General features: G+C 41.8%; 2 protein-coding genes and 1 non-coding gene across 8 annotated transcripts; 2 read left to right on the top strand and 1 right to left on the bottom strand.

Annotated features, from left to right (window-relative positions):
- trnak-uuu (transfer RNA lysine (anticodon UUU)) lies at positions 1 to 73 on the top strand. The gene has a single exon. It is a non-coding gene; the product is annotated as a tRNA-Lys (tRNA).
- A 7,038-nt stretch (positions 74 to 7,111) lies between these two features.
- jazf1b (JAZF zinc finger 1b) lies at positions 7,112 to 15,282 on the top strand. 2 transcript variants are annotated; one of them, XM_085918261.1, is made up of 5 exons: positions 7,112 to 7,344; positions 12,180 to 12,252; positions 12,991 to 13,187; positions 13,263 to 13,432; positions 13,683 to 15,282. In XM_085918261.1, the coding sequence occupies exons 1-5, from the start codon at positions 7,230 to 7,232 to the stop codon at positions 13,860 to 13,862; spliced, it is 735 nt and encodes a 244-aa protein (XP_085774387.1). In that variant the 5' UTR covers positions 7,112 to 7,229; the 3' UTR covers positions 13,863 to 15,282. The 2 variants fall into 2 exon arrangements, with proteins under 2 accessions (XP_085774387.1, XP_085774386.1); XM_085918260.1 differs by having other exon boundaries at positions 12,991 to 13,432.
- Positions 15,265 to 25,465, bottom strand: tax1bp1b (Tax1 (human T-cell leukemia virus type I) binding protein 1b). 5 transcript variants are annotated; one of them, XM_085918255.1, is made up of 18 exons: positions 25,348 to 25,465; positions 24,172 to 24,365; positions 22,216 to 22,318; positions 21,912 to 22,102; positions 21,551 to 21,709; positions 20,665 to 20,813; positions 20,492 to 20,582; positions 19,673 to 19,858; positions 19,338 to 19,589; positions 19,081 to 19,251; positions 18,901 to 18,973; positions 18,667 to 18,803; positions 18,465 to 18,590; positions 17,832 to 17,885; positions 16,813 to 17,011; positions 16,568 to 16,731; positions 16,360 to 16,445; positions 15,265 to 16,047 (listed from the first exon to the last, which is right to left on the bottom strand). In XM_085918255.1, the coding sequence occupies exons 2-18, from the start codon at positions 24,307 to 24,309 to the stop codon at positions 15,852 to 15,854; spliced, it is 2,475 nt and encodes an 824-aa protein (XP_085774381.1). In that variant the 5' UTR covers positions 24,310 to 24,365; positions 25,348 to 25,465; the 3' UTR covers positions 15,265 to 15,851. The 5 variants fall into 5 exon arrangements, with proteins under 5 accessions (XP_085774381.1, XP_085774383.1, XP_085774382.1 ...); XM_085918257.1 differs by having other exon boundaries at positions 19,081 to 19,248; XM_085918256.1 differs by lacking the exon at positions 25,348 to 25,465 and adding an exon at positions 24,941 to 25,193.
- Positions 25,466 to 25,564: the final 99 nt, after the last annotated feature.

Below are 25,564 nucleotides of genomic sequence, written 5' to 3'. Positions count from 1 at the left end.
GCCTGGATAGCTCAGTCGGTAGAGCATCAGACTTTTAATCTGAGGGTCCAGGGTTCAAGTCCCTGTTCAGGCGAAGACTTTTCTAAGCAATAGTGGTTCAGAAACTTGTGATCCATGCTTATATATTGCACTTCAAATTCAAAATATTAGCAATACCGTACACAATACATGTAAGAAGCACTGGCGGAGCTAGAAGGGGGCACGCAGGGGCACTGCCCCCCCTTGAAATATCTTTGGACCACACAACTGACAAATGATTATCAGCATTTTTTTGGGATCATTTTTAGTCTCTTATTTATCTGTTGATCTTCACACAACCACTTTTATACTAGTCCTAACAAGACATCCAGTACTTTTGAAGTTACCCTACTGAAACCCTTCACCAGATGCAGGCTGTAATGTGTAATCTAATAATAAGGCGCATCTAATTATCTGACCGGGGAATGTTGTGTCTAAAAATCTATCTCAAAAACATACGACAGTCAGCGAGTTTCGTGTAAAAGCCAAATGCTGTGTTTTCTGTTACGGGTCTGATGTGGTCATTTAATTTCATACAAGTGGCTATTGAAACATATGGGATGCTATAAAAGAATTCCTCCTGCATAAATTTGTCATTTATTCCACTTAACATGTTTATGATTATGTTTACCTTTGGGTAAGTTTAACTGGGCACCCAGATGTAAACTACTTAAATGTGTCTTTTTCATGGCTACAGACTTATTTCCTCAAGCATAGTCAAAACACTCAAATATTGTGTTATGCTAAGCAGCGCTGTTTTGCCAGCAAGCCGGGCTTCACGAATAAGGTCTGGACAGGGTCTCGCTGTCAGAGACCAACGAGTATCCCCCCCCCCCTGCTCTCGCTTGCTGTCACCGGGTCGCCGTGGGCCCCTGAAAACTCAGCTGGTCCACTTTGACACAACAAACAAAATATGAAGCCACACTGGATGAAAAATGGCCACTTTCATACGGCTTTCCATTGTCGCTTGTTCTGCGTCGAAAAAGAAAGGTGAAAAATACGTCGTTCTGCATTTTAAATAGATCCAAATTCAAACCATATGAGGTGTGGGGGGGCGGGGGGGGGGAAGGCGGAATCATTCATTCTGTAAATGACCCAATCACTTTCACACTTCTCATAATCAGTCCTTAAATATCCTCCACTTGGCTCTAATTTGATATAGATGTTTAACTTCAGCAAAGGAAATTTGGTTACGCTTTACATTAACTATAACCCGATGTGTGCGCAGGGGGAAGGATTAAGGGTGTGGGGTTCAATTTCAAGAAGAAGTAAGGGAATGAATTCTCCAGGTTGAGTGCATATTTGAATTTCAACAGCACATCAAGGGAATGAGTGGCGGGCGAGGGAGGGGGGGGGGGGAGGCGTACGGGGTTAAAGCAAGCGAAAACATGCACAGCAATTCAAATCTCCAGCTCCCCATAGCCTGGGCCTTTGACAGTACAGGTTCAAGGTGGGATCACCACAGTCCCTCAGGCAAGGGGGGGGTGGGGCATGGACCACATCGACAATGTATGCGCGCAAGCGGAGTTTCTCAATCGCAGCACCGTGACAGATTATCAAATGTGCCGTGGGAAATTTATCTAAATTCACTCAAGTGGTTTGAAAATGACATCTGTGTTCATTTTTCTAGGGCAGAAACTTCTAGTGACAGGTAGACCAATTAAATGCTCTTCCACTAGATGTCATAATTAACCGCTGTATGCACTTGGTGAGACATTTTTGTGTGATGGTGTGCCAAGGATTTTTTTTTTCCGCCTAAAATAGTTGGAAAATATTGCTTTTAAGGGATGTTTGTTTATGAATGATTGAGCAAAATTGTTGACTGAACCGTGACTGATTTTATAGATTTAGGCCACAATTAGGAGAGGATGGTTTCACCTTGACCAGATGTAGCAACCATCACAAAAAAAAAATGGAAATGAAGGTTGTGTTTCACATGCAGCTGGATAATCAACAAGTTGATTTGGAATATGGTAAGAATTAGGTCCGCATTCACCAAAGAAGGATAGTTAGCTACATATGGGACATTTCCAAATGTGGAGAAAAGGATGGATGTAAAGGGTAAAGTGTTGAAGAGAATTGGGTGAAAACTTTAACAAAATGACAAAAAGCTACAGTTGATCAAAAATGGTCTTATCTGCCCCGGATTTGAAAAAAAACAACATTTGGCGTGCATTCTTCCATTTGCTGCAACTTGCGTTTGTGTTTAAGTCCCGCCTTCTTGCACAGAGTTACCCTCAGATCTTGTTTACATGCACAATACATAGTTTACATTTACATTAGTACGTAATTTAACATAACAATTATTTTTTATTCGTGTTTTATTTAATCTGGATTAATTTTAGGCCCTATTTGGAATATAAAGGGGTTTTTTTTATTCTGAATTAATCTGTGGCTATAAAAGTGGAAAAGTAAAAACGTTTTTAAAGAGGCCAAGTAAGGTCAAGTTATAATATGTTGTTTGTCATTATTGTCTCACATATGTCGATTTATTAAAAATGAAATTCATACCTCTTTTGAGGGGGTGAATAAAATGCATTTCAATTAAGAGGCAGTAATTCCATTACAAATGACATAATTAACTATACATAATGTATTACAGTAACCTACAGGTGCTTGAATACGACAAAAAGAGTCGATACCATCAAGTTTCCAAAGTGTCACTGATTCAATTACACCCTCGAGCAACATCTTAAACCTTTAAAAAAAATTAAAAAAAAAGCCATCCCTTGTTGCCACTAACGTTATGTTTACATTGATGGATTAAAAAACAGAAAACGCATTTCAGGTAGAGTTTGCCCATAAACAATAAAAGAACATTACTCTTATGAAAAGCATTGATGTTATGTCAGTCAAAGCCTCTCATTAAGTTTGACCTGATTTTATAGGAGTATGCATGTATGCAATGTCATCCATACACTGTACCCTTAAATGTGCTGAATAAATAATAGTATCATCAAGCTTAAAGCTTTTATATGGGGCGTTTGATTACTATAAATAATTAAAGGCGACACACTGGCTAATGGTGCAAGCCTACATCATCATTTATCAACACTCACAGCAGCATGCACTGGGACGCAAGTAGTTATTGATAGCGTGTCACATAAACATAATGACAGTGGAGAGCAATCAAATGATTGGAGCGTGTAACTTGCGTGTTTTTTTTTTGTTTTAAATACAACCGCGTCAGCAAAAGCTCGCGCAAAGTAAGCCTGGACAGCATCAAATATCGATTTATCTGCAAAATGACGTCATGGTGTGGATGAATTGATTGCAAACAACGAGCATGACTGTTTTTTTTTAAGTCGTTGATGGGAGAACATTGAAGAAAGATTATGTGGTCGCTTTGCTGTGGTGGGCTTGCAGCGCGCGCACCGCACACCGGCTCGGGGCTGGCTGCCTATCCCGAGATGGGACAAACATGACAATGAAAGCCAAGAGAAAACTATCCCAACCCGGTGGATCCAATATAATGATAAAACATGCTGTGCAATGATCTATCTTGAGATATTCCATCGAGCATGCGATAAATTCCGTGGACTTCAAACTTAACGGTGAACACCCAAGTGACATGTCACGGCGCCAGCATCGTGACATTTAATCACAAACAACATGCATCAACGAAAGAAATCATAAACACGCATGTCACGACAAAACAATCTGTTGCATTCAAAAGTAGCAATGATGTTGTCAAAATAAGCTGCAGCGTGCGTCCCTACTGCGAGTCTTTTTTTTTTCTCCAAACTTACCAAACAAGTGTAGAAAACGCGAAGCGGCCACTCAGAAGAAACCACGTTGGACTGAGAAAAGATTACAATACGATCTATTTAGAGAAGCATAACGTCACCCCCGGGGTGACGTCACGTGGGATTCCTGAAGTTCTAAATCATTGCGGTCCCGCTTGGAGGCGGTGCGAGCTGGGCGGAGTTTGCAAGTGCACACACCAGGAGGATGGACCAGGGGCGGTGTAACTGCATGCATGGGGGCCGGGTGTGGGGTGTGGTCCAAAACTGGAGCTCCGGCCACGGCCAATTAAGTGGACTGCAAATAGTGGCACTGGACCTGGACTAAACATCCATTACGTCCTTTATAGTGAATAAAAATCAATTTAAAGCTGCAGGGACAAAAGTAACTCATATTGCTAACTCATATAAGTCGCATAATACTCCACCCCCCCCCCCCCCTCCCCCCTCGCTGTCCTCAAGTCTTTATGGTTGAAACTACGACCCATCCAAAAGTTTTTTATGACCTGTAATAAGAGTGCATTTATATGTCTCAAGGTACAATCTACGCTAATGCACCCAATAGGGCTAATTATTGGGTTCCGACTCTTTGTACCAGTGCCAAAAAAAAAAAAAAGCTCCAGGTTTGCTCCCAGTCTGTTGAAGCCAATTCTCAAGGGTACAAAAGCAAAAGCAGTAGGCCTGCACAGTGTAAATTCTGAAGCGCTATTGTGTATGAGCAAGACTTCAACTCTGAAGTCAAGTATGGAAATTGGCAAAAAGCCAGTCCACTTTCAATCATTGTCAAAGTGCTCTTGATTAGGTAGCGATCTCCAAATCATAGCTTTCCTGGATTCCTCCTCCTTGTGGCTCCGATTATTCATGTGTAGATTCCATGTGTTGATGGAAAAAATATGGGACAAATTAAGTTTTCTCCAAGGTGAAAATGAGGACTAGGGAGACACGTAGCAATTTTGACATCTTAACAGATTTGTTTTAAACATGACTGAATCCACGCATGATGAGGGGAAAGTTTTGAGTTTTATCATTTATGTTTTTACAATTTTAGGCAATGAGTTGATAAATCAATCAATAAATTATTCTGTATTAGTCTATAAATATAAATAAATAAATAATTGTATTCTATAAATTTTCTTTGTCACTTATGAAGCAAATGAAATCATCTTTTTAACTCAATAAAATGTATTTTACTAATCTGACTCGTCAATGGTCCGAACTTCAGTTTTGATTCAAATTTTGCATTTAGGAGTATTTGTCATCGTGATGGTCAAGATGGATGGGTTTTTTTTTTTCTTGAGTATCAGTGGCTGGTATCGGCATCTTCCATGAGTACCCGATACCTTAAAATAAGGCCAGCCCGATGCCCATTTCTACAAAATAATAATAATCCCGCAGCTATTTTGTATCACGTCTTTCACTTCACACCACCTGGCAGCGACAGTTGTTCCACTCCCCTGTTTTAATGTGCGCTTTTTTCCGCATATAAGAAGAGATTTAAAGGACTTCTGAGAACAAGCCATTTATTTGGTTGCTCTGTTTGACCCGTTGGTGCCAACTGGCTGTGATTTCTGGGGGGGGGGGGGCACAGACACCGCTAGTGAAGCCACAGCTCGACTCTTGGGATTAATGACTCCTCGCACGTTGAGAGATGTTTACCACTTGCCTGCGACCACTCCGCTAAGAGCACTGTCACCGAAACAATAACGCAGTCTGAAAAGCCCTCATAACTCAGAGCTCCTCCGCCTGTGTCTTTTAACCAGAGCCTTAATCAACGTTTATGACATCCTTTTGTCTCTTTATTGCCAATATATTACCCGACCAGTCCAAACATTATGTTCTCAGAGAAGCAGACTATTAAGGCTGGAAAGCGCAGATGCAGTTTGGGTCAGTGACCCACACTAAAGCCGATTTGATCTATATTATACTAAACCTTTTATTATTATGCCTTTGTGCAACACTTATGAGGAAGTTCACCTTGGAAGGCATTGAAAAGTGTTGCATAGATGGTAAAAGGTGCGGAATCGAAAAAAGCATTGAAGATCAAAAAGTAGCACTTTGGATGGAAGTTTTCAAATACATTAAGACTAATATGAGAGTATTGGGAAAAACAATCCACATATGCCTTGTAACAAAGACTTGTTTGTGTCATATTTGCATCCCTGTAAAATGACCACAGGCAGATTAACAGTTGAGCCTATACAAGCATGACTGCTGAAACTAATTCAACAAAATGTATGGACTGGGAGGCTCCCATAGATAACCTCAATGACATTCCAGCTCTCAAACACTCCAGCTTGTAACATTTACATTAGGCGGCTGGAGAATGAGGCTGTCTGTCTGATGCTTCTGTGGATTTAGGGTGGAAGATAATGGTCTGTGTGCTTAGCATAGGCCCATGGCTCTGGTGACATCTAAATCGGGCTCCTGTTTGTGTTCTGTCTAACGAAGGAGTGTGGGACCACACTGAAAAGGTAGAGAATGTATAATATAGGATTGTGAGGTCATATAAGTCACATTTTAATCAGTCTGCAGGTCAGTTTTTGTCCTTTTCCTGTCCAAAGAATTATTGTGATATACTGTACACAATTTATCAAGAGCTGCAATATCTTGATTGTAATAAAAGGGTATGCAGACTATTGTTATCGTCGGACGATATATCACACTGAGTGATCACCACCACTAATTGAAGCCCATGTCAAAATATAACAGAGCAAATTATTTCACAGTTGTAAAATAAAATATGGCTCCCCCCTGTTTAAATAAACAATTCAGTAAATTTTGATAGTTAACAAACAGCAATAACTTCATTAGGTCATCCAAAAATGAAAAAGGATGATTAGCTCATCATAACATCAACAAATATATGATGCTAAAATCACAGTGAAGAGGAAAGACAGGCATGGGAAGAACTTCAGAACCGTCAGGACCCCGCAAGCATGTATTAAACGTAACAACACTGCCCTCTTGTGGCAGTAATAATGTGTTACACTACCAAGTGCTTTTTCGTTTAACTCGGGAAAGACTGATCGAGTGAACATTTAATTAAAAAAATAAAATTACAGAATAAGCCAGGTCACGATTAAAAATAAGTTACAGTTCCATGTAAAATAAGACATTTAATAAATGTATGGTTTTTTTAAAAATTATTTAACGATGAATTCATGAATGAATTCATTTTCAAAGACATTAAGACACTAGCAAGTAACAACAGTACGTATTTGAAAAGACTCAGAAAGAAGTCAAAATATGTTGACAATACTTACAATTTCCGGTCCTTGCTTTTGTTATGAAGCGCCAGGCAGCCTTTTTACCGGCAAAATGACCGGTCTGCGTCAATTGACGCGGCTTCAAAAAAAGTCCCGGCCGGCGCGCTGAACACAACACCGCCCCTGCAGCTCCAGCTGTTTCTCACCGCTGTGCTGCGTCCGTCAGCCAGCTGCCGAGCTCGGTTCCAATGCAGCAGCGACCATGACAGGCATTGCCGCTGCTTCTTTTTTCTCCAACGCTTGCAGGTTTGGCAGCTGCGGACTCCACTTCGACTCCCTGGCCGAGCTCATCTTGCACATCGAGGATACTCACATCGGTAAGAGCGCGACGGCCCTGTTACGCGGTTAGCATTAGCGGCTAGGCTAAAGCGCTAGCCGGGTGGCTTCCTGCTCCTTGACAACCTTGTTGCTAGGTGTGGTGGGAGTCGCTCTTCGCCTGGTATTACTGTACTTCCGGTCCATCACATTGCGATATAAACGTAGTTTGTCCGCATGAGATCTTGTCGCGACATGTCGCCCTTTTTTTTTTCTTTTTTTTTTTTTCTGCTCCATCAGGAAGTTGTTGGCGTTTGTCTTCTCAGTCGTGCAACATTTATTGCAACGTGAGGTCCCGCGCGCCAAACTACCGGATGACGTCAACGTCAAGCAACTTTAAAACTTTTTTTTTCTATTTCAATTAAGTTTGTTTTTGCGTAAGATACGGAAATGCTTTTACAGATAATTTTTTTTAAGACGCATTCAGAGATTTTTTTTTAATGCCTCCCCACCCCATGCATCAAGAATAAAATAAACATATTAATATGTTTAATTCCATTCAATTTTATTTGTGTATATAGTCGATTATGATGAAGCATGTTGATATAATGGCTCCCCATACACTTCTGAAGTTCTGGCTTCGAATCTTGGCTCTGAGTTTGCATATTTGCAGCCTGTGTATAGTTTTTCAATATCAATATCAGGCAAATATCAAACCTGGCAAACTTTTTGCTTGCCAACTCAAGTCTGATAAAAATAGCAAGTCCTAGGACCTCAGTGAAGAGTAAATTCCCTTGCTTTCTTTTTAACATGGGTCATTTCCTGCATCTGTTCCCTCAATCTAATATTTCAGTCTCATTGAAGCTGACAATGGCCAGCTGCCTCTGTTGTTCTTGTTTGTTGCTTGAATGGCTTTAATATCCTCTCCCCTCTTATTATGTGTTGCAGGGAGGGGGGGCTGGGTGTCCCCCAAAATGACTTATTTGGGAATAATGAGCCAATTAGTGTAGTTGGTATGGAAAAACTTTGTGCTCCCCTTAATCACTCATTGTGTGCCCACTCGGAAGAAGTGCGAAATCTTGCAAAGTGTGCCAAGTGCCTGTGAAGCATAATTATAGACAGAGTGCCTGATTTGGCCGCTCTTCCTCTTCATCTGGTGGCCTGCTGCATGAAGCACATTCTCCTTTATAATTAGGCGCCTGGAAAATAAGCAACAACATTCCCCCTCCAAAGCAACAGGCTGCCTGGTGAGGCTGGCAGACAATAGATGGCGCTATCCAGCTGTGCTTGGTCCAAAAAAAAAAAAAAAAAAGGACCACATTGTGTTCAAGCCCTGTAGGTGGTGGCATTGCCAGCTATTCCAATACTTTTGTCCATGTAGTGAACTGTGAGTCAGCGTGGGAGTCTACAAAAAGACTATTGTGAACTCACTGGAAAGGAAATGTCACCACCAGTTCAATTCAATTGTTATTTTATAGTTGTGTTCAATTGTCAGAAAAAGTCTCTGTTTTAATAAAGTAACAATTTTAAACCGATCTAAATATCCCGGATACAGCGGTTTCCTTCAAATTGGCCACGTCACGTTTGCCTTTAGTGTCCCTTTCTAAAAGAGCCACAAGAGGGCGACAGATACTTTTATCTGACCAATACCTTGGCATAAAGTACCTGGTATCTAACATTATTTTGCAAGATTACAACATTCTTCTTTCTACAGACTTTTTTCTCCTTACAAATTTAAAAATATATTTCATGGCTCCTTTATAGTATTTCAAATGACTAAATCAACCGTACAGTTACAATATGGTGAGAGTGGAAAGCTGTAACATCTGCAAAAAAGGGCACATTATATGTCACTAATGGATTCTGACTTTTTTGAACATATTCACCCAGAAGAAAAGCAGATTGCGAGGAAAGATTTCTCCATGGGGCCTAAATTAAGCTTGAAAGATGTCCATAGTGGTCTGGTGCTTATGTGTCGCAGGGAAAACCACACTGAAATGTTTGCTTTGTTGCTAAGAAACCAGCCTGTAGTTGACACCAAGCACACAGTGTTATAAGACCTGTGTGTGTGTGTGTGTGTGTGTGTCTGTGTTTGTATGTGTGTGTTTGTATGTGTGTGCACTGCCGGGGCCTGCAGTGTCCAAAGCGAGCTTAACAATCAGTCTGCTTGTTGCCAATCCTCACTGGAAGCTCATTTAGAAAGATTTTCCTCCCGCCCCTCCTCCACACACCTCAAATCTGTGCGGAAGTAATAAATTTGGAAAAGCACTAACTAGTTCCCCGATCTGTGCACCTGGTTGGCTTAATTAGATTTCCTCGTCCTCTGACACCACTGCTGCTGTTCCTTAGTGGTGACGAGTCAGACGAGAGGCTGTCCTCCCCAGTGCCTGTCAAAACATAGCTCTTATTGATAACGTTCAGTTATCAATTACAATGACTAGTGCAGCGAGGGTAGTACAAATGTGTTTGGATTATTAAAAAAATAATAATAATTATGCTGTTGCTAGCCAAAACAGCAGCACTGAAGCCCATACTCAAAGCATAATGTGGATTCCAATTAGAATTTGTACTTATTTCTCCACTCAACTTTATTTTGGGAAAAAAAATATTTTGAATAGACCTGTGCATAAGTATATTTAAATCATCTAAATGGGGCTAACAATGACAGACGTGTGTCATACTAAAAAAAATCTTTTTTCGGACAGATTGCTTCTGTGTTGAGTAGCTTACACGTGGGGCTCAGCTACTCCGTTTCATTTCCTTCATAATGAATCGACTGTGCCAGCACTCCTGCGTGTGTCCCCCGCTGATCACAGCCGCCATAAAAATGTCACCGTAAGGCTCGCCCCGACCCCACGCTGCATCTGGCCTTGAGGGTGGATGGGGAGAGCCAGACGACGGTGGAAATGAGAGGCGTGAGTGTGAGACGGCGTTTTTTTTTGGGGGGGGGGGGGGGGGGGGGGTGTCATCGAGGGCGTTGTTAGCCGGCAGCAGGCGTCACTTCCTGCGTTGCCTTAGGAAAGTTTGTTGAATCGGTATTTGGGTTCCTGTTAGGCGCTGCCGTCGGGACTCTAATGAACAAAAAATGAAGATGAGCATTTGAATGGATTCACTTGATTAATATTCACATTTTTCCTCCTCAGTCTATTCCTCAACTTAATGAGATATGCTGACATTTTTCCTTCCACCTGCTAATTTTTTTGCCCACCAAGGTGGACCACCAATGTCGTTTATTTAAAGGGGTTCTCATCTCTACTCAAGGCGCCTTCCTCCTGGTCCCAGCCTAACTGCTGGTGGGCCCCTAAAGATTAGCAGAAACTGTAGGGAATTGCCCCCCGGAGACCATCCATCTCCTTCGTCCCCCTCTGCGTGAGGTGTGTGTGATTTACAGCGTGTGGGAACAGATTGATGCGCTGCCGTTTGAGCGGGCTGCCATTGCACTCACGGAGGGAGGAAGGCTCATTAGTGAACTTCTGCTGGGCTTCCCACATGCTAACATGCAACGCTCACAACATGACTCTGTGAGCCGCCTCTGGCATTTGCCGTTTGTCAGCATCTTTCCATGGAGGGCGGAGAAGTGTGGCTGTCCCGCTCACCGCATCCAACGCTAATGAAGCACATGCTTACGTTATGGAGTGTCCTTGAGAGTGGCAGACGTTGAGGTTTTTTTTCCTCAGAACTCAAACCTGCCGGGCCGACGCTGTCATAAAACTGTTATGTGATGTCAGCCGAGCAAGCCAGACTTTGGGCGATTATTATTTTGTCTTTGGAACGGCTAATTATATGGAAAACAACGCTGGCATGGACACTGGACCTTTCATTTTGGTACACCTGCAGACCATAATGAGATCTAATACAAGTTGTCTCACAAATTCTGAATTTACTCACTGGAGTCCAATTTTAGTATATTGTATTGTTTCTCGTTTTATTTATAAATAAAATAAAATCCTAAATGGTGACCAGATTAATCGAAATTAGGGATGGAACGGGTACCGATACCAGCATTGATTTAAAGTATCGAATTGTCGCGAAGGCTTCCGATTTCAGTCACTGGTCACACAAAATTAGACGATGTCAATTTGTATTGTTTTAAAAAAAATTCAGAATATAATTTTTCAAATATCCAGTGTTCTGAAAATGAATCTAGTGGGGGAAGAAAAAAAAAGCCCTCCCTAAAAAGTTTTCTCCTGTCATCTGATGTGTACGAACACCATCGTCTGACAGATGCATTAGTCTTTACTGCGTTTGGCATCACACACAAAAGTCAGGGTCCAAACAGCCCGAGGCGTAAGCTGCCGTGAGTAAACGAGCTGATGGATGGAAAGCAACCACATGGGGGTAGCAGTCTTTCACAGCTCAGTCAGGGGGCAAGCAGACAGGGAGGCGGAGCTCCACAGCCAGCTACATTTTATGGGCCATCTCTCTTCTCCCACATGGACGCCGCCGTGAGGAACGTTTGAAGTCGGGCCTGCTTCACCTCAGGGTGTGGAGATTGGCTATTGTTGTACATTTAGCACCGCTAAACAAGATGGATGTCTGGCTCCTAGCTCAGTGTGTGTTGAGTGCTCATGAATGAGCAATGTGCTAAGCAGCTTTTTTTTTTCCACAAAGTACAGTACTGAAGATAGGAACCCTGTCTTGGACCAAAATCCAAATAATTAAAGCATCTCCCACATGCTTTAAATACATTAAACTTAGCGCCGCTTCCTTGCATTGGTGGAGCTAGAAGGGGGGGCCCACGGGGGCACTGGCCTCCCTGAAATACGATTGGACGTGCTAGGATTTCTTTTTTTTTCCTAAATTGACTTTCCCTCCCTTGAAAAATACAAATGTCTGAAATTAACGTTCATATTCATCTGTGTATTCTACTCCAAACTTTTTTTTTTGTCTCCATCAGACACGGACCCCCGACTTCTGGAGAAGCAGGAACAGCAGCAGCCCACCTATGTCGCCCTCAGTTACATCAACAGGTAAACAAATGCTACAGAAGCAAAAAGATGGGCAGACCACTTCAGTATTTCCACAGATGCTGGATGTACGTCACCGCGCGTTAGCGACGTTAGCGCTGAGCCCTATGAAAGCTCCTTTGAGGACCCAACAACCATTTCAGACGTCATCTGCGGGATCGTTTAGAGGAGTTGAATGAGGAATTGGTAGCCGCTTTTGTTTTTACAACACCGAATCAACTTTGATATGGTGACTGAGTCGCGCAAACGTCTGCCGACGCCTCCTAGCTTGCGCAAAAGCATGTTTATGCGGTTATCACGTGATTTGTTCATTCCACTTATTTGCTTGAACATTTTCATTTTTATGATGCATTTAAAGCAACTGTCTATAAACTCTGTTTGCCTTTTTATAGGACTTGAGCTAGGTTTTTTTTTTTTTTCTGCCTCGTACCCAAGCTCACCGCTCAGCCTGATTAATTTTGCAACACCATCATACATTACACATATTGTGTGTCACCTCCTAAACAGTCCTCCGTGACAATATACGCGACGATATGACCTGTTCGGACTTGAACTTAAAAATTCTGATTCGTGTTTAATGGATTTTAGCCACACCCCCGAAATAATTCAGGAAACCTAAACTGGTAAAAAAAACATATATATTAATAAATTCTGTATCTTCAAACATGTCTTATATATTAGAAACAAATTTTACAATTGATTTTACAATGTCCGAATCCAAACTCGTTTTTTTTCCCGCAGGTTTATGACCGAAGCAGCGAGGCGAGAGCACGAAGCGCTGAAGAAAAAGATGCAACCTAAATTATCGTTGTCTCTAACGGGAAACCTGTGTCGCAACAGCGTCGCCGTCCCGCCTCGCCACCCAAGCGGCAACCTCACCCCTCCCGTCACCCCGCCCATCACCCCTTCCTCGTCTTTTCGTAGCAGCACGCCGACTGGTAACCGTCCTCCGCACATTTCATTAACGCCGGACTCACTCACCGTAATCTCTTCGTCTTCTCACGCACACACAGGCAGCGAGTGCGACGACGAGGATGTGGATTTCGAGGAGTCCGACAGCGACGAGTCGTGGACCACCGAGAGCGCCATCAGCTCCCAATCCATCCTCAGTTCCATGTGTATGAACGGCGGCGATGAGAAACCTTTCGCTTGCCCCATCCCGGGCTGTAAAAAGAGATACAAGGTTAGACGGAGGGGTACTAGGCCCCCAAAAGTTCTCGTACAATTTTCACAAATATATCTGAAATGAATAAATTACCGTATTGGCCCGAATATAAGACGACTCCAATTATAATACGCCGCCCCCCCCCCCCCCCTTTTTTCAGTTTTATTTCAATGAAAAAAAAAACTCGTCTTATATTTGGGTCAATACGGTAACTAGTCCTAATTATATAAGAATATTTTGAATTGTGACAAACTTTTCCTCCTCGTAGAACGTCAACGGGATCAAGTATCACGCCAAGAACGGCCACCGGACGCAGATCCGAGTGCGTAAGCCCTTCAAGTGCCGCTGCGGCAAGAGCTACAAAACATCTCAGGGTCTCCGGCACCACACCATCAACTTCCACCCGCCCGTGTCCGTCGACATCCTCCATCGCAAGATGCAGCAGTAGCGCACCAGGCGGACGGAATCCATCGGCACCAGCAGATTTCTTCAACCTCATCATCTCTTATTTTGCTGAAAACACTAGATGTTTTTTTTTATATATATATATATTTTGCATGCTTTTAAAATGGTATTTTATTATGAATGTTCAAGCTTAAAAGTAGGTCACCGTTTTGTAATTTGCACATTGAAGCTTTTTTTTTTTTTTTTTTTTTTTTTAACTTTGGACCTCTACGGTGCTTTGTTAAGTAGTGCTTTTAACAACATAAATTGGGTTTTGTTTTTAAACTTTGTGCCAAACGGGGACTCAGAAAAACACACCGGCCACAATATTAGGTACACCTGCACTATCAAGGGCTGTCTTTATAAAACTGCTCAGTTTTTACAAGACATTCATGATCAATGATTAACTAGAGTGTCCTTGGGTGCATTGTGTGAATGGTTGGACTTGTACACAATTTTCTGCATTTATTCTCTGGACATTAGTTTTTTTTTTTTTAAATATATATATATATTTTAAACATTTTCACTTTATTCTTGCATTGCTGCAGAGTGGCCTGACTCTCTACTTAACAACTAGTAACTGAAATACTTTTTGGGGAGGGGGAAGTCATGGCCAGTGTGTATATATAATCAGTTTTTTTATTTTAATTTTTTTTTTTTTTTTACATCGCCAACATGACTCAGGTGATATTTGCAAGCATTTCAGCCACACGTGTTTTTGATCAGTGTTTAGCTTCACTTTTCCCTATGCAGTTTTTAAAGCACTTTGATTTTGTGGAACAAATTGCCAACCAATGAGCATTTTTGCCAATTTCACCTTCCTTGTAAATATATACAATATATGTGGCAGCCATTTGCAAAAAGTGTTTTCCGTCTGATGACATTCGTCCTTGCCTTGAATTGTGAACCATTCCGTAACAACAGTGAAGCCATGTTAGACAGCTGGGGTGGGCAACCTCTTTCCTATCTGTTCATATCCAAGTCTTTCATGGGCCAAACTATATTTTCAAGACAAAAATAATCGGTAAAATCACCAGGGTGGCTTTTACCAAGAGGTTGTATACGGTTCTACGATACCTCGGTTCCCCACCCCTGCTTTAAAGGTGGCCTTGTCTTTGTACTCATTTTCGTATTGCTCCATCATAGCGTGAGATTAAATGTAAATTAGCACTGTATAAACGTGTTTAGGCATGGAACTGTAGTCCATTGGCAAGTCGTGTCACTATTATACTGCCAGAAATCTCGACAACAGTGTACAGTGAATGTATTAAGAGTAAAAGTGCATTAAATTATATTTTCATACGTATCCGGGGCACCATTGTGTTACGAGGTAAATACGCAAAAATAGAATATTATCGATGTACCGTATTTCCTCTGAAAAAGATGCTTCGTATTTGGAATAAAAGTTGTTCTGACGTTTCAAATGATCTTTATTCGTTCCATTGACAGATTAAAACAAGTATATGGAGAAAAATAATAATAATCGCAGTAAAACAGAAACTCACCCACATGCAATGACTCAACTAAATATTCAAAGCAGATAGAAAAGAAAACCCAGAGTGTTACACGCAGTATCGAGGCTGTCACAATATAGATGTACTTATTCTAAATAAAATAAATCTGACAAAATTCTGTATGTCTGTGCACAGTCATGGAATATGAATATATATATATGTGTGTGTGTGTTTGTGTTTGTGTGTTTGTGAGTTGTGTTTCAGATATTCCATATGATATTACGTCTGGCTTGTTACAAGAGGTTGCAAAGCCCCCCAGCTATCGGTACCCCTCCTCCATCTTAGCTTCAACAGTGCAAGGTTAAACATTTGGTTTTCAGGATTAACTGTAAATAAGAAATGTGAATTAAAAATTTCACCCAGGGAAAAAGCCATACGGAAAACTAAAATCAGTATTCTTATTTACTGACAAGCGCCTGTCGATGAAAGAAAGCGGGACTTGGACGCTGTCGTCATGCACCAAACGAGAGCGCCGGCGACTAATCCAAGAGCATGTGCCCGTCGAAGTGAGTGAGCACGTGATTTTCAAAAACCTTCTGGTCGCAGTCCAGCGGGAACTGCTCGCTGCACATGGGGCAGATCTTCCAGTGGCTCTCCACGTGCTCCTCGAACTTGGACTGGTCGTAGTTGGGCGGGAAGATGACTTCACACAGCGGGCATCGCTTCATGTCCATGCTATGTACACAGAGGAGACGAGGTTGCAAAAGTACTCACACCCTGTACTTCAGATCAAAAAACTCAAGTACTCAATGGGAGTATTTTTTCCCCATCTCTCGTTAGTCTGGTGATGACATGGACAAGGTTGTAAAGCGCGTGTTTGATGCGACGTGGGTGGGCTGCTGCCGCCGCCGCACGCAATAAGCGGTGGGAAAGCGTGGAAAGTCGCTGTGGCCGAACAAACACGTTGCACATGTTGCAATGCGCGGCGGCGCTCGGAAAGCACGCCCGTGGAAAACTGGCTCGGTGTTTATGAGAAAGGTGTGTTACCTGGGATCAAAGCAAAATGGGGTTTGTCCGTCGTTCACAAACGGGTTGGGGGCTTCTGGAGCGGCGGGCCTGTTGTTGATATTAACCTGAGAGGTCAAATGCACTGGTCACCTTTGTAGTCAAAGAAAAAGCTAACACTAAGTCTTACAAAATTAGCCATAAAAAAAAAAAACAAAAAAAAAACCCAAAGACAAAGGGAGGCTGTTACGTCATTGTTGGTGTTATTTGGCACGCCCTCTGGCTCCTCGCGGCCGTCGGGTCGGGCCTGGTGGCGGGTGGGTTGGATGCACACCACGTTGCTGTCCCAGGAGGGCGGACCCACGGGGGGGAGGCAAAGCAGCTGCTCATCCGACAGCTCGTCATCGTCGTCATCTGCGGATGCCAGATAGAGCTACTGTGAGTGAGGTGGGATTTTCAAATTCCAACTCATATGACCTTCGAGGTCAAACCGACCTTTTGAGTCAGAGATTGATGAGTAGGGGTTTCCAAATTGCAGCTTGGTGGGACTCTGAGAGACCAACAGAGGGTAGGGGGAATCCTGGCCGTACGGCACCGGGTACTGCAGGAATAAAGGCACGCTGGACTGAATATTCTCCACACCGGCTTTCCCGCTGGGCCCCGGCTCTGGCTTCTTGCAACTCTTTTGGAGCTCCTGGAATGACATAGACAGAGTTGGAATAAATATGACATGTATTCATTAGCAAGATGTACACCAATTATTTCATAGTCTAATCAAATGGACTCCAACATGAAATAATACAAGACTACGTTGTCTAATGTGCTTTTCAGCAGAAAAGCTCAGCACACTTTCCACCCTCGATTTGAGGCCTCCCTGAAATGAGTCTATTTCGTCTCAAAAAGAAACCACGACTCACCGCATCCCACATAATGGTGTCCAATGTTGGTGAGGATCTCATTGCCATGACAACAAAGTGGCGGAGTAATTAAATTAAGCAATTACTTAATGAGTGCAATTAAAACAAGAAAATCATTTCAATCAACTAATTTTAGGAGAGAACAGCTAAATTAAAAAAACAAATCTTATTTCAAATGATGTAACATTTGGGGGAAACTCATGATTTAAGTTTCTCCTCAGGTGGGTGCGCACACAAACACGTTTGAGGTTTCACTAACATTTACCAAGGGGAAAAAAAAAAAAAAAAAGTACCGGGACCATTTTGTGTTATTGATGTTAGTTACAGACGCCTATTGAATTTACAGTCCAAACCTCTAATTGGGTCATTGAGGGCTTCTAAAGCGCCACCCAACATTATTTCAGGGCATTTAAGGTCTCACTGTGCTCCAAACTAATGGCAGGGAAAATGAGAAGACTTTTACAATGAAGAGACATTTCACGCTTAAGAGCAGACTGAGGGGAAAATGGCCGCTGTTTTTTTTTTGTTTTTTTCGGGAGGGCTTTTTAAGGGTGGAAGGAGTCTATAAAAGAGAAAAGGAAAGCGTATCCAAAGCACCTCCAGTTTCTCCTTGACTTCTTTCAGCTCCCGGCCCTTCTCGGCTACCTGGCTCTGGAGTAAACAAAGGATAAACAACGAAGGAATGAGCACATTAAGTTGTTTTTTTTTTTTTTTTTGTCCTTTGCCTCTCACGCACTGAGTTACAAAAGATTCGGCTGATTTATGTGCTGTGCCGCTGGGAGCCAAACAACATGTTTGAGTTCCTCACAGACACGAGGGCAAATATCCGCCCGCCGTCCCGAGCGACCGAGCCAAGCGAAGCATTAGGACGGCAACTGGAGAGGACCCCTTTCCTTGCCAAGCTTCTCTTGTCTCCAGCGGTGGACGTAAACAGCCGTAAAGTGTTGTCTCGCAGACGAGCTTTCTCATAAACAACGTCACAAGGATTGTGCTCGAGGGACCGCCTGTAATCAAATGCTGATCTCCTTTGAGCTTAGATTAGCCATACAGAGGACACGATGTCGGTCGGAATGGCTGAGGCCACTTCCGTGAGGTCTGTTTGTGTTTTTGTTGGCATTCGAGCATCTGCTCCCATTTGCCACTGTTGCGAAAACTTCCAGGAAGTGACTTTCTATCTAACTACAATAAGGACCGACAATAGCGAAGGTCCGGTTTGGAGGATGCACCCACCATGCAGCGGTCTTCCTCTGACGCGAGCTGCAGCTTGAGCTTCTCACTGATCTTCTGCTGCTCCTTCACTTTCACCGCCATCTTGGCTAGTTCATCATGCATCATGCCGCTACGCTCCTTTTCCTCCTGACAGATCAGTGAGAGCTCAAAACAATGTTGTTTGTTGCACAGGGAGCTTTGACATATTTTTTTTTTTTTTTACCATCAACAACTGCTTGTATTTCCTGTATTTGGAATGCATGTCGTACGCCTCTCTGCTGATGCCTTTAAACTTCTCCTGGTTGATGGCCTCCAGCATGGGATCTGCAGAACCAGGACTGCCTGGGAGGACCATGAAGGCTAATTGGACAGTCAAGCAAGAGAGAGAGCAGTTAGAAAAAAAAAAAAAAAAAAACAATTGACAAAATATTCAAGTACTTGTTTGCGACATGCTAACCTGGAAGAGACGTGTCCGGACTCACTGATGGAGGTACTGTCGTTAGATCTTGTGTTGAGTTTCTCTTCACCTCCTACACACAAGAAAAAAAAAAATCTCATTGCTATTACCAAAAATAAACTCTCTGGAAAAAAAAAAAAAAAGAAAGAGTGAGACTTGGTAAGCGTCGAGCAGACCTACCCCTTGCTGCTCAGACAGTTTGAGCACTTGTTTTTGCAGCCGAGTGCATTCCTTGTATTTCTCCTTGTAGTGCTCAGCGGCCATGTGCAGACGCAGCTTCAGATCCTCCACCTCTCTCTGCAGTTCTCCTACCAGAACCGGGTCTGTGGAGGCGTCATCCGTTTTGACCTGCTGAACACGACATATTTGTTGTCATCACTGTCAACGATCATTTAACAAGTGCCTAATCAATTGGCAAGTCGATTTTGTGACTTAACCGTCTCCTGCTTGGTTTCTTCTTTCATCTTCTCCACCAGGCTCTCCAGGCGGCCACACTGAGCCTGCGCCTCGGCTTTGGCCTGTCTCAGAGCGTCGGCCTCCAACTTCATGTGGTACAGTTCGGACATGGTTCTGTCGCGGCTGCTCGACGCGTCCCTCAACTCGGCCGCCAGCATGGTCGACTGCTGCTGGTTGGCCTGGAGCTGCTCCTCTTTCTGACGCAGCTGCTCCTTCAGGGACTTTAAATCTCCCTGTCGCGTATAAAATGGTTTTAGGATACGAGGGGTGTGAATTTCACGACACTGAATATGACCGATGGATTAACGGCGCCTACCAAGGGGGATACTTGGGCCAAGACCTCTTTGTATTGTTTCTCTTTCTCAGTAAGGCACATCTGCAAGCGTCCCACTTCCTCTTTAAACTGAGCGATGGTGTTGTCTTTGTTAACGTCCACCGATTTCATCATCTGCAGCTCGGCGCTCAGTTTTGTGTTCTCCAGCTCTCGGTTTTTCAGGTGAATCTGATGCAAACATAAAAAAAGAGCATTTCTATTTTTACAATTGAATATTTTCTTTACAATCCTTATCAAATTCACCATGACAAACGGAGAAAAAAAAAAAAAAAAAAAGATTGGGTAGAGCCCAGCTGCCACACAGTTATCGTGCAAGTTAAATAAGATGTGGGTTGTTTTTTTGGACCATTTCCGTCGTGACTGTGTAGTTTGTGGCAATCCCATTTCCTTTGCAGTGCCCACCACAACAAAGCAGCAGACAGCTCAATATGGCAAGCTCGCTTGTTTGGAGTGGGAAAAAAAAAACAAAAAAAAAGTAAGCAAAATAATCACAGTAATTAAAAAAAAAAAAAAAAAAAAGTTCAAAACAGGCTTCCCTTTTGAGGCAATCTAATATTATAAGAACAATCGTAACTTTTATGTGACATAAAGCTGTCACTGAACATAGTTGTCAAGTAAACCGCTGGCAACCAAATTGAGAAAATGATTATGTGACAGGAGAGCTCCGAGTTGCCACATCCTGGGAGCTTGCCATTCCGATGCTGCTTTTCATCTTGAAAGTAGCATTAACCCAATGAGACCTTGTTTTTTCCCCCTGCAGAAATAATGGAAGAGAAGCCATAAAACTACAAGCGCATTTACCTTGTAGAGCTCCTTCTCATCTTTCTCGTTGTTGAGTTGGGACTCGAGTGTTTCCTTCTCTGTTGTGAGTTTCTTCATTCTGTCCTTCAGGCTACAAAACAACAACAGAAATAAACAGTTAGCATAATGTTTTGACGCTTAACATGTAGAACTTCAGGCTCTTGTTTATTTACAAGTCCAGCTCGGTTTCCTTTTGTAGGCCTCTCTGGGTGACTCCAATAAGGTCTTCCTCCAGCTGCAAGACCCTGGACGTGGCCTCTTCCAGACGCCTCTTCACCTCCTCTTTCTCTTCTTGTAAGACCTTGGAAGAACTCTGCAGTTCCTGGAAAGCAGGGAATACAATAGCGATCGATGCAGTCACTCTTAAAATGTGATGATGCAATTCCTTTTTTTTATATATATCTGAATATATTTATATCAAAACATCTGATGTTTTCGTTTCTTTTCTTCCAAACATTTAACCTTTTGTATAATGTGTTCAATAACTCAAATTAAATCATCTTTTGCCATATAAGAAAAAAAGTCTTAAAATTCAAAGTCAGTTATACGCACACAAAAAAACCAAAATGGTCAAAGTTGGTAAATTGCATGTCCAAATAAACATCCTCATTCAACAATAAACAGCAAACGATTTGTTTTACTATTTAAGATCATCATTTTACAATCATATTTACACCACATTAAAAAAAAACATAAAAGTATGGCCATAAAATTAACAGCCACAAAATAAGATGTTGCTCTCTTGTGAAAGGCGTTTTCAAAGGAGCAGATTTATGGCAGAAGACAACCAAATGAATTCAAACTAGCGTTACTTTCAAGACTTAACGGTTGAGTTGTAAAAATGTTGGATTACGAGTTGATAATACAAACGTGTACATTATCTGTCAAAACTTAATTTATGCCATCGGAGGCATACTTGTAAATAGGTCTGCATGTTTTTCACTAGGGGGCGCTAAGAGACTATTTGGGGCCCAATAAAAATTCAACTCAAAACATCAGAAAGTGTGCTTGCTACCTGTACTTTGCTACCTGGACTTGCATAAAGCAAAAATAATTTACTTGATTTTGTCTTTTCAGCAGAGCGCAGCTCTCCTCCTCCCGTTCGCAAGCCTTCTGCAGACTCTCCTTGTCCAATTCCAGCTGCTCCATGTCCTGCTGCAGCAGAGCCACCTTTTTCACCAGCTCATCTTTCACTCGCTGGATTTCCTCCAGCTTTTGCTGCACAGAGAAAATTATCGTGTTCAACTATTCGAGCTGCTTCTCAGTCATAATTTCTAAAGCCAAGTCTAATTTTACATGGGGATTTTGAAATACATAGAAAACATACATTTGAAAATACAATTATTCTTATGAAAAAAAATACATATAAATCCAAAACGATGTCGTATTCGTGCGTTGACGAGCGCTTTGCGGACTTTACCTCAAGAAAACCCGCCTTGGTGGTAACCACCAAAATGTCAGAGTTGCATTCATCCTCCACAGTCAGCAGCTCTTCCTCAGAGGGGCTACTGGCACGAAACAGGAACGGTGTGCTGGCTCCACGAATCTCCCCTTTGTAGGTCACGTAACAGAATTGGTAGAATTCACCGTCGTCGTTGGGCACATAGTATCCTGGACAGAAAACACAAAAAAGGCGAGAAAATTATTGATGTATAAAAACACAAATGCCAGAAACAGATTGAGTCAAAACTTCACTTTAAAATCTATTCAATATATAATCTCACCCTGAAAGACCACCGTTCTGTTGACTGAGGTTCCATCCACATGGTTCTCAGGGAGGGGGGACCATAAGAATGTGTAATAGTCCCTCGCTGTGCTCCAGCCGACCTGCGAGACATTTCGAGGATTCTCTTCAAAACAGTGTAATATAATAACAATGGGGACGTCAAAACCTGCGACACGCTTTTATAAAAAAATAAAATAAAAAAAAAAGTGACTCGGAAACAAACGACAACTCCGATAAAACTATGAAATTCAGTTTAATGTGTTGTAAACAGACGACTGATGACGGGGGTTGGGAGTGTCAAAGTACAGAAAATACATATCTTACTTTGATCTTCTGCCATAAAACTGTCAAACAAAATCAGAGTTAATGGAGGGGTCTGACTTTTTAATGTGCACCTTCGAACACAAGCGGCCAAAACAAATCTAACAAAAAAAAAAAAAAAAAGAGAAGTGTTGCATCATGTTCACCCGTAATCAATGTAATCATGAGCCAAGACAGAATATGCTAAGATATTAATAAAAGCCTAGCGCTACAACAGCGCGAATGTTCATCCCAGCCAGAGATACCCCCCCAGCCTTCTTTCGTTTGCAACGAAACCCCCAGTTGTTAACCGGTGTACTTCCAGCCTCCAGCAGTAAAGAACAGGAAGCAATTAAAACATGCACATAGTGAGTTTATGTCATTACTGGAGGCCAGCCCCCCCACCGGTGCGCTCATTAGTGGCACTGGCTGAAAACTCTTGAGAGCAACTCTTTCACTTGCCTCAGACGTGTCTACAATTGTGCATGGAAAGAGACACACACACACACACAGTCCACAATATTCGGTTTTAGGATTCCAGTTAATACCACTTTTCAGATATTTTGGTTGTTTAGTTACTTGCGAGGACAAAGGACCATTGCACTATAGAATGTTAAGTGTTAAAAAAAAACTTCCAAAGAGATGGACAGATGTACAGTAAAAGCTCAACAGGTTGCTGCAGGACGCCCATCTGCTGTCCAAGTGCCAGTCAGAAGGAACACATGTAGGAAGTGTTCATGAATCACATGGCGGGTGAGACGCGTTAATTACAAAGCAGTGTTTGCTTTCTCCTCTGCCTCCTGACAAGCCGCCCCAAACCCGCACCTCTGTACGCCCCGAAGCGGATCCAGTCATGCTGTATGGCTGCGATTGCAGATGTGACTAAAGTAGAAAAAAAATTGTCTAGGAGTCATAAATTTTTAGAATGTTTGGCGTGGACTGCCCCAAGGGAATAAATAGTTTTCTAAATGTGATTTACACTTTGAGATTACCTTGCAGAGAAAAGTCTGCAATACAAAGATGTTAATTGCAGCGATGTAAAGCAACACAATTTTGTCAATTTTCAATTTTACCGCACCACATTTTTTTAGATAAAAAAAACCCCACAAACATTTTGGTTTAAAACTCAAACAAATTTGAAGTAGACTATTTTCATGGAACATCTTAAAAGTTTGATTAATAATTACAGTTCAAATTTGAACAAGCCAAAGTACATCATATAAAGTTAGATTAATAACTACAGTTCAAATTTGAACGGTCCAAAGTGCATCATATAAATAAACCTGTTTCAAACTTGTACAATATGGACAAACACTGACAGAACAACAGTGCAGAGGACTTTTTTTTTTTTTTTTTTTAATGTTCTTGCCTGGGAGGAAGCACTGAGTTATAATCTAACACTGCATCAAGGTTGTCTGCAAACATGCTAACGCAAGAACCTTGATAGCTGTCATTCATCTGTCAACACAAGACAATCTGAATTTTAAAACCATTCCAACTTGCCGAGCAGGAGTTTTGAATCTATTAGACTTCACTGAGTCTTCTTAGCTTCATCCAAAAATGATCTTATCAATTGGTTTGGCAACTATGTCAACAACATCAAAGATATTCATTTGTACAAGGTTATTTTTATATATCAAACCCGGTTAGTCACCTTGAAAATGCCAACCCAGTCCTTTGGGTGCGGCTTGATGAACTGTGTGAGGGTATAGTGACACTCCAGTGCAGCATGAGGCAGGTAGCTCTTGCCTACATTCTGGAAGATGACGTGGGCAAAGTTTGATGTGTCCATGTTGTTGTTTAGTGAAGGCCCGTCCGCACTAAGCACCGTCAATCAGTCAACAATGGCTGGAAGAGAATTAAACATAAAAAGCAATAAGCAACAAATAATTATAATACATGAATTGAGTTCTGTCGATACACGTTTAGTCAACCACACAATTCTAAAATACTTGAAATAGGCTGCTCGGCCAACCTGACTCCAGTTTCTGACGTCATTCACACGGCCCCGCCCATTAAAGGCACGCATAAAACACATGGGCACAAAATTCATTTAGTTCTTGAAAACATCTATTTTTATTTTATGTTTTTACACTTAATCTATTTTCTGCACTGCTTATTCTGAAAATGTAAAACTAGGTAACACTACAAATTGAATACATCGGCAGCCAGATAACAACAAAAAGGGTTCCATACAACATTCAAGCGGAAAACTTTAAAAATTCACTTTAATGTGTTTATAGAAATCTGTGAACGTCCCTGAAATAAAGACGACAGACATTTCTTGATGTTAAACACGTGTTCAAACGATTGAGTTGAGAACATTACACGAACCCAATTTGAAAATCTGCTATTGACTACTGGTATAATTAGACTGAAATAATTTGTAATAAAATTGAGAAAATACAACACCATTTTTTCACCTCAGACATCACTTGGACCTTGTTGTGTGCAAGATATTAATAAAATGTCAAAACATAACATTCCAGAAAGAACGATAGCTAATACTGGCAGGCGTGGCCTAGAGCGATTAAAGAGACAACTCGGCGATTAGCTGTTAGCCGAATATTTACCACAAAAAAAAAAAAGATTTTTGCCTCGTTGTACAATGACGAAGAAGGAAACGTCTCTCGATCGCAACATCAATCCCCATAACATTGTCCGGAGTTTAACTCCAATTGCCTCTCGACAGCGACGAGAGGAGAGTTAGCTAACGTCAACAGTTAGCAAACGCCGAGGCTCAAACGGTCTAAAAGACGAATCAAACGCGGTCAATGTTGACGAAAAACGCACGATGAGCGAAGCGTTATTCAACAAACGTTACACATACCCGGTTGCCATACTGTATAACGACCAAAATCGTTATGGATCATAAAAAATGACTGTTGACGCAGTTTTGTGCTTTCCCCTATGCTCTTCCTGGAACAACAATACTACATCATTTCCGGTCAATGGTTTGGTATGCCCGAATATATTTAGTACAAATATCATTTTTAATATAAATTGAATATTGTCAACAAACTAAAATATATATATTTTAGTCGATT

Source organism: Syngnathus leptorhynchus, chromosome 8 (assembly GCF_054491065.1).
Source record: "Syngnathus leptorhynchus isolate UIUO chromosome 8, UIUO_Slep, whole genome shotgun sequence".
In the NCBI taxonomy this organism is placed as follows: domain Eukaryota; kingdom Metazoa; phylum Chordata; class Actinopteri; order Syngnathiformes; family Syngnathidae; genus Syngnathus; species Syngnathus leptorhynchus.
This window is presented reverse-complemented; position numbering and strand designations above follow the sequence as displayed.